The sequence below is a fragment of the Capsicum annuum genome, chromosome 4, assembly GCF_002878395.1.
Source record: "Capsicum annuum cultivar UCD-10X-F1 chromosome 4, UCD10Xv1.1, whole genome shotgun sequence".
In the NCBI taxonomy this organism is placed as follows: Eukaryota; Viridiplantae; Streptophyta; class Magnoliopsida; order Solanales; family Solanaceae; genus Capsicum; species Capsicum annuum.
Genome location: NC_061114.1, coordinates 96,344,379 through 96,356,124, shown reverse-complemented (window position 1 = coordinate 96,356,124; position 11,746 = coordinate 96,344,379). Strand labels below are relative to the sequence as shown.

Genomic DNA, 11,746 nt, shown 5'->3' with positions numbered 1-11,746 from the left:
TTTTTTAATAAATTCTTTCCATTAAGAAATACTTACTTTAATAATTCCTCGTTTAAAAAAAATAATCTACTTTTTTTTTAATTCTTTTAAACAAAAAATAATCTCTTTTTTTTTTTTTAACAATTTTTTATTTTTAACTTTCCACATGACATTAAAAAATATTTTGATACATTTGATATATCTTTAATTTAACCTTATAAAATTAAATTTTTTTTTTTTATATTTTTAAATTTGGTTTCAATACAAAATAAGTTACTATTACTAGAAAAAGACAACAAAAATTAAGGTTGTTTAACCATAAAAATACAACCCTCCCCCCCCCCCCCCCCCCCCCCCTCCACAACACGCAACTTCACTAGTCTAGTCTACGTTCATTTTCCATACAAAAACAGTAAAGTCCAGTCAACGCCCCCCACCATCCACTCCACTTTCCACCCAAGTGCTCGACATATTTTCCTTTTTCTTCCATTCTCTCTCTCTTTCCATATGAAACACAACACTTCTTCCTTTGTTCCCTCCCCTCATTTCACCTGAACTCAATGAGTATACACAATCTTGTACATAGATTTTGTCGAAACTCCTTCTCATTTTCTTGAAGTTTTCACCTTTCTAATTATCAAGCCAAAAAAAATGAAGTTAAGGTATGCTCCCCATTTAGTTATTATATTCTTGTCTTTTTTTCTTCAAATGATCCTTTCCCAATTGCCCCCAACTCAAATTAATGTCATGAAAAGTGTCTATGATATGATTCAGAAGGATACTAATTCTTCTTTTGTATGGAATGGAACTGATAAATCTTCAACTCCGTGTTCTTGGAAAGGGATTTCTTGCAATTCTAATAATTCTTCCATTACCAAAGTCTCCGTTTCATTGTTCTCTATTTCTAGATCTGACTTCTTGCCTGTTGTTTGTCAAATTGATACGTTGGAGTCTCTTGATGTTTCCCAAAATCATTTGAGCTCTATCCCAAATGAGTTCTTCACTAGTTGTGGGGGAACTAGTGGTTTGAAATTGTTGAACTTTAGTAGGAATAAATTGGAGGGTGTTTTGCCTACTTTCACTGGTTTTGGAAAGTTGGAGTCTTTAGACTTTTCTTATAATAACTTGAATGGGAAAGTTGAGTTGCAGCTGGATGGATTGAATTCACTCAAGAGTTTGAACCTTAGCTATAACAGATTTAGTGGTTCAGTTCCTAGAAGTTTTGGAAAGTTTAATATTCTGGAGGAACTTCAACTTTCTGCTAATTTTTTTGAAGGTGAATTCCCAAGTCAAGTTGTGAACTTTGCCAACTTAACTTTGCTTGACCTTTCTCTTAACAATATATCTGGTGTAATCCCTGATAGATTAGGAGAACTTTCCAAATTGCAAGTCTTGATCTTGTCAGCCAATGGATTGAGTGGCACAATCCCACAATACCTAAGGAATATCAGAACACTGACACGTTTTGCTGCGAATCAGAATCAATTTGTTGGAAATATACCCCTTGGTATAACCACATACCTGAGGAATTTGGACCTCAGTTTTAACAATTTAAATGGTACAATCCCTCAGGACCTTTTATCCCCACTGAACTTGCAGTTTGTTGATCTCACTTCAAATAATTTGGAGGGACCAGTTCCTGCAAACATATCGGTAAATGTGATCAGGTTGAGATTGGGGCAAAATTCTTTGAATGGGTTATTTCCATCTGCTTCCTTTGGAAGCCTGCACAGTTTGACCTACTTGGAGCTGGATAACAACCAGCTAAGTGGATCAATTCCTTCTGAATTGGGGAAGTGCAAAAAGTTGGCTCTTTTGAACTTAGCCCAGAATAACCTGAGTGGTGTTATTCCTGTAGAGTTGGGTGATATTTCTGATCTTCAGGTTCTGAGTCTTCAGTACAATAACCTGGTTGGGGAAATTCCAAGTAATATTTCACAGTTGAACAAATTGCAGAGGCTCAATTTCAGCTGGAATTCGTTGAATGGTTCCATACCAAGCTCGATATCAAGTTTGAGAACTCTCACAAACTTGAATTTACAGGGGAATAAACTACATGGTCGAATTCCAATCGACATTAGTAACTTAAATGTGTTGTTAGAACTCCAACTTGGAGGGAACCAACTTGGTGGGCCTATTCCGGAGATGCCGTTGAGTTTACAGATTGCTTTGAATCTGAGTCACAATCTTTTTCAAGGACCTATACCAAGCAGTCTTTCCAGATTGACTTCATTGGAAGTTTTAGATCTCTCTTACAACAGGTTCTCGGGTCAGATTCCAGACTTCCTGGCAAGAATGGGAGGCTTGACTAGGTTGGTGCTTTCATTCAATCAACTTTCTGGAAATGTTCCAGAGTTTCAAGGCTTTGTCAATGTTGAGACACATGGAAACGACGGTCTGATCTATCTTTCCCCAGTTACTCCACCACAAGCTGCAAAAAAGAGAAAATCTATTGTTGTTGCAGTTCTTGTCCCAATCGCAGGTGTAGCGACAATTGCCGTTTTCGCCTTGATTGCTATTTCAGTCACTAGAAGATATTACAGGATCAATGATGAACACTTTTACTCAGGAGAAGAAATTCCTCAATCCCTTGTCGTTCAGGGAAAGGTTTTGACTGCGAACAGCATTCACAAGTCAAATATAGACTTCACAAAGGCCATGGTAGCAGTGTCTGAGCCCTCAAATGTTGTGTTCAAGACAAGATTCTCAACCTACTATAAAGCTGTTATGCCATCGGGTACAACCTATTTTGTCAAGAAGCTTAATTGGAGTGACAAAATACTTCAGTTGGGAAGCCATGAACTATTTGGGGAAGAGCTAAAAAATATTGGAAAGCTTAATAATTCAAATGTCATGATTCCACTAGGCTATCTTTTGTCTTCTGATAGTGCTTATCTCTTATATGAATTTGCCCCCATTGGCGCGTTATATGATGTTCTTCGTGGTAGCTTGGGCTACTCATTAGATTGGGCAAGTCGTTACAGCATAGCTATTGGAGTAGCTCAGGGTTTAGCTTTTCTTCATGGATGTGACACGGGTCCAATCCTCCTCCTTGATCTTTCCAGTAAGAGCATTCTCTTGAAGTCCCAGAATGAGGCTCAGATAGGAGACATTGAACTCTACAAGGTGATCGATCCTTCGAAGAGTACAGGCAGCTTTTCTGCTGTTGCTGGTTCTGTCGGTTATATTCCTCCAGGTAATGAACTATTCTTGGTTAAAGTTAAAGATCCTTCAACATTGATTTATACTCCTATGGGAAATGTGACATGTTTCAGACGAAAATATGGTACATTTTTTATCCCTTGTACCATGCTTTAAACTCATTTTGTGTGTATAATCTTCATACAGTTATTGTTGTTTTCAAACCTGACATCATTATATCCTCCCACCATGAAACAATGTCATCATAGCTTAGAGAGGGAGGGGTGGATTAAAATGCATTTTCCGCAGCTTTACATGAGGAGCCTCGAAGTTAATCAAATATTTAGTGATGCTTTTTCTTGTGTTAATAGAATATGCATACACAATGAGAGTCACAATGGCCGGAAATGTATATAGCTTTGGGGTTGTCCTGCTAGAGTTGTTGACAGGAAGGCCTGCAGTTAGTCAGGGAACCGAGTTAGCCAAGTCGGTGCTGAGCAACTCTGAGAAGCACAACAAGTGGGATCACATTCTGGATTCTAGCATTTCTAAGACATCACTCAACGTTAGGAGCCAAATGTTAGCAGTTCTCAAATTGGCTCTAGCTTGTGTCAGTGTCTCCCCGGAAGGCCGGCCAAAAATGAAAAGTGTGCTACGAATGCTTCTCAATGCAAGGTAATCAGATGTCAAAGGAAAGTTAAAAGAGAAAACCGCGAAGATAGTTTTCCTATTTGCTTGCTTTTTTCTTTGCCTGTTGGGGAGGAGCCGCAAGTGGTGAAGGTGTTGTAAGCTATGTAGAATATGCCAGTTTTGCCAGTTTATACATATTAACATACATATAGATATATGATGATAGTAGCTACATAGCTTTGAATATGATTTGAGTTCTCATTGTCACATAGTCCATTTTCTTGTTTATGATGTAATATGTATAAAAGGTCTTTGGGAATGAATCCAAGTTGTATTAGAAAACTTCTCATATATAAAAGATCCCCTTAGTATAGCAATCTTTTACACTTTCATTTGTGAAGGCAAACTAAGTACAACTCCTTTAAACCCAATTGAGTTTGGTTGCAACATTTCTTCACTTGTTCAGAATAAAAAGGACAGTCTGGTGAATTAAAACTATGACTGGGATCTGAGAAAGGTGTCGTAAAGGGAAGGTGTTGCCACATCCCATTTAAAAGCTAAATGGGAGAAAGGGTGGAAGGAAATGCTAGTAACCCTTTTCTACTTTTCCTTGTGGAACGTCGTAGTAAATGCCATATTGATGCATTAAACTGGAAATATCCTTAAAGCAATTTTATAATGGCAATAGTGAACTGCAGATACAACTGAAGTTGCAGAACACTATTAACTATAGGATCAATTGGAAGTTTTGCAACATTCTTTGCAACAATGTTCGAATGATGAAACAACAAAGAACTCATCATCAAGCCATAATTTATGGCAGCCATGAAAAATGTCCTTAGGAGTTTACACTACAACAAAAGGAAAAATATTAACCAAGCAAAATATGGCCTAACCATCCATTTCCATCCATCTTCTGAAGTTTGACTAAGATGATGCTTCCGATGTTATAGCATAGCATCTGGTCTCTCACTCCATGAAGCTCCTTGCCGAAACTCAAGCAAATTATACTACAAAACATCTAATCTTCCATGATGAGGACAAGAGCCTAAAGAGTAAGGTCTTTAGGGCCCTCAATTATCTGTGCTAAGGTTTGCAGGAAAGAAGCCAAATCAGCACCATATATTACCCGGTGATCAGCAGTGACATTGACCTGAAATTTTAGCATGTAGCTTAAGCATTAACAGATTGATAATTGCACCATCCTAAGTGCTTAAATGAGAGAAAGAACTAGCGGGTAAAAGATCTATAGCAAACATAAATCATCACTTTACCTGCATTTGGTTTTTCACGCCAATTCGACCATCCTTGGAGCCAACAAGTGTGGGTAGAGATGCTCCTACAGCCATAATTGCACCCTACAAAGAGTTGAACCAACGTGAGAAACAATACCAGAAGTATTCACATATCAAGTACGAGGCAATATAGCAAACAGATGAGCATCTATGAATGGGACTTACAGTTCCTGGCGGTAAGATGGCATCAAAACGGTCAACACCAAACATCCCAAGGTTGGATAGAGTAAAAGTACCTGCAGTACAAATCCCAACAGACAAAATAATAAAATGCCTAAGCAACAGAAAAACAACAAGTACCGTGGACATGCAAAAGGAGAGAAGTCAGCTGGGTACCAAAAAACAAATGAGATTAAAGAAGTGGGATTCATGTAGACGACCTCAACTTGTTAGGGACTAATGCATACTTCTTGTACTTTTAAGAAAATGCCAAACATATCTAGCTTAACAGATCTCCCCACGCGGAGACAAGAAATAGACATTCCCTGCCTCATATTTTGATATTTGGTCAATATGCATCTTAGCAAAGTAGTTGATTTTCATTTTACCTTCTTTCTCTGTACAGAGTCATGCGAACAAAATAATACTCTTTGATTGAGTACATCCAAAGTCCAAATTAATTATTATTTCAGTGCAGAAAAATCATGCCAAACAAAATGGCCTAGTCTCTACTTGCAAGAGGAGATAATGTACACTTCCAGCATAAATGCATGAACAGCTACGTTATCATTTACGGGCTATAACATCAATAGCTCTAAATAGTTATGCGATCTATAGTCTACAAGATTATTGTTGGTACACAGAACACAATTGGAGAGAATCGAAAAAGTGCAAAGGCATCAAAGTAAAAGATTTAATTTAACAGCAGAAAGTGGATATAAAAAATAAACAGATTTTTTTTTTTTAAAAAAAAAAAGATAAACAAACAGAAAATGGAAATTAAGTATTCTGAAAATGAGAACATACCCTAGAAGAAGGGATATCAAGTGTTAAAGAGACCAGAAGACATAACCCCCCGTTCTGCAGATTCCCACCTTCCTTCGCAGTTCAAATGGCCCACAAGGGGTTAACATTGTACTGGTATCGTAGAATCATAGAAATTATAGTAGAGACTGTATTATGGCGGCAAAAATTCTCCTCCATGGGGGTTGCTAGCCTAGCTCTCAAAGACACTCTTGCCAACAAATTGCTGGACTCAACATTAACTCGGAAAAACTTATGCACTAAAACAAAACTATTAAAAATACTCAACACTCTACAGTCATAAAAGGATCAGCCACCAGTATTTCGAAAAAAGAAAGGAGAGAGAAATTAGCTTGAAGTAGACATCTTATTACACCACAATTTTTATCATCCTATGGCCCCGTTACTACATGGCCTTGTGGAAAGATCGGATTAAACATTTCAACTCAGAATGTAACGGTGTATGGTGGTTCAAACATCCATTCACAGATCATTGTCCATGGGACGTTGAATGTTCTTGTCAAGAATGCCTTGAAGAACCAATTGAAGAATATGATGAGTATTGGGAATTGAGAGAAAAGAATAGAAAATAAAATCCACCAAGGCCATATGACGTGCTTCATCATCCTACCCTACTCATTTTTAAGATTAAACTTGAACATTTTAAGTTCGACTTCCTTGATGAAATTTGAATGGTTTAACCTTGTTCAATCGTTTCACTTCCTATTCCTTTCAATTGTGTGCAACCTTCTCAACCTCAGAATATTTCAAGAAAGTTGGATAAATAAAATATTCTTGTTTTCAGGACATCATTTGAGATTGCAATGCTATTATGGCAATATCATATACATGGTCCTAACTAGAAATGTCTTGCTTAGTTTAACATTAAACAACAATACAAGAACATAAGAATCTACCATATGAAGTTGCAGGTAAGTAATCTCTTGCAAAATAGAACGCTCAACTCACTGCCCAACCCCAACTAAAACCCAGGAAAAATTATAACCAGAAAGGACGGATTTTTGCTGGCAGTAGGAATTGAGACCTATAAAAGAAGCATACCAACTATTCCAATGAATAAAAAACACTCCTTCCATTCCGAACTTAAATGACTTTTTCTCCTTTGTGATATCCCAAGAATGATAGACATTGTTCTTTTAGTAACCCACTTCCCAAAGTTGTAAGAATTCAAATTTGTTTAACACATAAAATTAGAATTTCGATAATGGTCTTCTCCATTCTACTTATTAATTGGTTGGATTTACTGTTTACTTTTCCTTGCTTATATACATAGATTATACACATATTATACATGAATTGTACATATACTACACATCCGCCGGCTATTTCTAATTTAGATGAGTGAACAGGCGGGTATGTAGGTTAATTCTTCTATTTTCTTCGATTACTCATTATTCCAATTTTGGTAGTCCATTTTTTATTTGACAGGATTATTATGAGAAAAGTTGAAAACATGTTTAGTATTTGCTGGGAAAATGTGGTGTCTTTGTATTTTGCAATTGTGTTCTATCTATGATAGTGGTTGGCTCAATAACTCCCTTGCATCCATTCTGCTCTTCCTTTCATTCCAATTCATTTTATTAAAAATAGATTAGCAATTGAGGTGTATTAAAAATAGTAAACAGGGTATAAAATGTTTAGAAGTTCTTATTTTAAAAGTGACAAAATATCGCAACTAAAAGAAACAAAAAAGTATTTTGAGAGGGAGAGAGGGTACTACATAATTTTATAGATAAAGTAATTTCATTAATAATTTTATCAAACTAACATCTTAAATTCAAATCCAATCAAACAGAATCACATAAGTCAAGATGGAGGGAGTTTTCTTTTTATCTCAATCAGTCTCTCCAACAAGTGCCCATATAACAACATTTACACATGCATCCGCACTAAATAAAGAATAAATCTCTACCAACACGAGAAAGCCATGACGCTAAAATATAAAAAAGGGGAATAAGTTATGTGTAGCTATGAAACTATGCCCCCATGAAGATAAAGTGGAACAAAACTCACTTTACTAGCACTCTTCGACTTTTTGAGAAGCTTACTAGAAGTCTGGACTTGACCCACTAAAACAACAATTAGTAGTATTTTTTTTTTTTTGATAACCAACAATTTTTAGTATTTTAAGCAGTCATAAATACCAAATTCTTGTTTTCTGATGTTGGACCAAAAATCTTCAAGAAACAAGCCCTGGAAACACCAACTATTGATTTAAAAAAAACACAACCAACTATGTGTTCTATGTTGTGACCTCAATTCATAAGGTGGCTAAACCACCCATAATGCATGAAACTGGGTTAGCAGGAGTACCTCAATTACTCATTTGGAGTTCTGGAGGCAACTTGGCTCAAACAACAAACTATAATACCAGCCTTTTGATGATCAGTTACAAGTCCTCACATTCGAGGGGAGGAGCTCTGAAGAAACATAATGCTCTTTCCAAATATATATGTCTCTTAGTAGCAGACCAACTCCAATTTCTTCATCAGTTCTAGGAATGTATCAGTCTACTGAGAGCGTGCAAGCCTTAGTCATATGGACTTCAGAAATAATTATGAAAGCTAATCCAAATAAAAAATCACTATCCAAGTTAAAGAATCTAGTTTGAGAAAACTACCCTATGTAAAGACACGCAGTTGCAGTTAACATATGATCGATCAGCTGGTGATAAGTACATAAATAAACACCACTATCGAATCAAAGACTGTTCATTCATCAAATGTAATAGCATACCTGTGGTGTATTCATGGGGTTGAAGTTGCTTAGCCCGGGCCTTATCAACCAACTCCTTCCATTTCCTTGACAATGAGTATAAATCAACCTGGAAGGAATATTTACTCAAATCAATTACCTCAGGATAACCTGAGGAAGGTAGATCATGTGAAATCAGAATACTAAAAGTAGATTTCAAACTAACCTTGTCAGCATCCTGAAGTACAGGAGTAATCAAGCCACCATCTATGGCCACTGCAACAGCAATGTTAATACTACTGTTATATGTGAAACTCTTCCCACCTCTACAACTAGAGTTCACAACAGGATGTTTCGCCAATGCAAGTGCTGTGGCTTTTGCCAACAATGCTGTCATTGTCACTCCTTTCGACTTGATCTATAAATTCACAAATACATTAAGGAACTGAAATGATGAAAACTAAAAGAAAAGAAACTGCTTATCATAAAAATTACTAAACCATTAAAAAGGCGGGCCACGTAGACATCTAGGAATTAGCATATGTTGGGTAAAAACCATCATCCCACCTATGGAAGGGCCCACAAGGGCTCAGTATGGCCAGGGTCGAAGTCATGATCGAACATGACACATGCTTGGTGGACCTAGTTAAGAAATAAAGTTGTTCCCTTGCTATAAACTATAGTTTTTGGCATGATGGTAAGCATTTGATCCTAACAAGAAAGACCCACTCCCATTTGCCTATTCTCAGGCAATAAATTTCTAAACTGATTTTCAAGTTATACCACTTCAGCTAGCATTTTAAGCTTATCCACTCTATGACATAGCGTAAACTTAGCCAGTTTATCGCACAAAGTCCAAATCTTTATGGCTAATCAACTAAACAAGACAAAGCAAAAACCATACCTTCTTGTAGAGAGAATCAAGGGCATTAGTAGTAATAGTATATCCCACTCTAAAAGTTGGAACTGCCAAACTCTCCACCATATTTCTACTCACTGCATTCTGCATTGTCGTAAATGGCACAGTCGTCCCCAAATCTACTACTGGAGCTGCTGGTGCACTGCCACTTGGCTTCAGTGCTGCAGCCGCCACACCAATAGGAGCAGCACCATCTGACGCAGCTGCAGCGGCTGCTTCAACATCCTTTGCCACAATCCTCCCATTAGGCCCACTCCCAACCACTCCTCTCAAATCCAATCCCAATTCCTTTGCCAATTTCTTCGCATACGGCGACGCCACCACTCTCTTCCCTCCTTCCGATGCTGGGTGAATCGCCGATGCAATTTTCACTGCATCGGAAGACAAGGAAACTGCAGCTGCTACTGGAGATACTACCGGAGAAACTTCTTCGGTTACAGTAGCAGGCGGAGTTTCTTGACTGGAACTCGAAACAGTTGTTAGAGTTTTCGATTTGGCTAGCGAAATTTCGTCTTCAGATTCAGCAAGAAGTGCAATAGTAGAACCAACAGAAGCAGAACTACCTTCAGGAACAATGATATTTGCAAGATATCCATCATAAAAAGATTCAACATCCATATCAGCTTTATCAGATTCAACAACAACAACAGATTCACCTTTAGCTAATTTATCACCTTCACTTTTAACCCAACTAACAATCTTCCCTTCAGTCATAGTAGAACTAAGTGCTGGCATGAAAATCTCACGGATCTTCGATTCGACTACATGGGTTTTGCGTAAATGGGTAGTGGGGAAAACAGAACAACGGCGGAGGGTGGTGGGTGTAGTAGGGATGAAGGTAGATTGGAGAAGATGAGACATTTTTGTTTGGGCAAAATGGAGAAGAAAGGTGTAGGTTGTGTTGTATTTTATGGGAAGGGATCTCTCGAATGCATCGAAGGAAAGAGTGGGCGGAGGATTCAACTACATTACCGGTTGATTATGGTGATTCAATTATTTTTTTTTTTTAAAAAAAAAAGTAATTTATTTATTTTTATTAATTTTCCACCCGGTGTATTGATTAAATTAAATTCAAATTTGTATCGAAAAATCCCACATCGAGGTAAAAAACCCTCTAACAAACATGGTTCTGTACTCAGAGAGATTTAAATCTAGAACATGTAACTAAGAATGAAGAGCCCGTTTGGATAGACTGAAAAAAAGTGGTTTTTAAAAAATTTTAAAAGTGCTTTTGAAAGTGCTGAAACTTATTTTAAAAATAAATAGTTATGTGCTTACATAAAAGTGCTGAAACTTAAAAAAAAGTTGATGTGTTTGGTAAACAAGTGTTGTTAAGCACTTTCTTTTTGTTAAAATGTCTAAAATACCGTTAAAATTGTTATCAATATTTAGAGTGAATTATTATTTTTAAAAAATAAATTCTAAAATGATTTAAATTAAAATTAATATATATTTTAATTCAGGTTCAATATAAACATCTTCAATATAAACATCACTTGTTAAACATGCATGGCTACTTGATTTAATTCCACATTATTTTTTATTTGCTTTTCAGTAACACCTATTCTTTTTTCACTATGATAATGAATTGACACCTAATTCGTACATAGAAAATGTTCGTTATTGATCGCTACTTAATTATATTACATCACAAGTGGAACTTCATGATAAAGTCCTAAAATCTCACTCGTAAAATTTAAAATATCAAGATAATGATTAGTAATTTTTTTTTTTATCATAGAAGCTGAAATATGATAATTTGTAAATATGATAGTAATTTGTAATGTGTAGATAAATTATTTTCTACTCCCCTTTTAAAAAGAATGACCTATTTTGACTTGACACAAAATTTAAGAAAATAAAAAAAACTTTTGAATCTTGTAGCCTTAAATTATAGTTATGTCAAATGTACCAAAATGCCCTGATCTTGTGGTCCTAAACATGTCATGTGGAAAGTTGAAATTAAAGTATTGCCAAAAAAGAAAATGGGTCATTCTTTTTGAAATGGCTAAAAAGGAAAGTAGATCATTCTTTTTTAAACGGATGAAGTAATAATTTCAAATTGTTTATTGAAAACATTGTATGAAACTAAAAAATAGCAAAA

General features: G+C 36.2%; 2 protein-coding genes across 3 annotated transcripts; one reads left to right on the top strand and one right to left on the bottom strand.

The window, feature by feature from the left end:
- Positions 1-309: 309 nt before the first annotated feature.
- LOC107867813 (LRR receptor-like serine/threonine-protein kinase RGI5) lies at positions 310-4,127 on the top strand. Of its 2 annotated transcripts, none has more exons than XM_016714254.2 (2): positions 310-3,175; positions 3,492-4,127. In XM_016714254.2, the coding sequence occupies exons 1-2, from the start codon at positions 631-633 to the stop codon at positions 3,797-3,799; spliced, it is 2,853 nt and encodes a 950-aa protein (XP_016569740.1). In that variant the 5' UTR covers positions 310-630; the 3' UTR covers positions 3,800-4,127. The 2 variants fall into 2 exon arrangements, with proteins under 2 accessions (XP_016569740.1, XP_047267847.1); XM_047411891.1 differs by having other exon boundaries at positions 386-3,175; positions 3,328-4,127.
- Positions 4,128-4,798: 671 nt separating this feature from the next.
- On the bottom strand, positions 4,799-10,503 carry LOC107867814 (dihydrolipoyllysine-residue acetyltransferase component 5 of pyruvate dehydrogenase complex, chloroplastic). Its single transcript, NM_001324959.1, is given in 6 exon segments — positions 4,799-4,903; positions 5,025-5,108; positions 5,211-5,281; positions 8,766-8,853; positions 8,950-9,141; positions 9,628-10,503. Coding segments are annotated over 6 exon segments (1,416 nt in total).
- Positions 10,504-11,746: the final 1,243 nt, after the last annotated feature.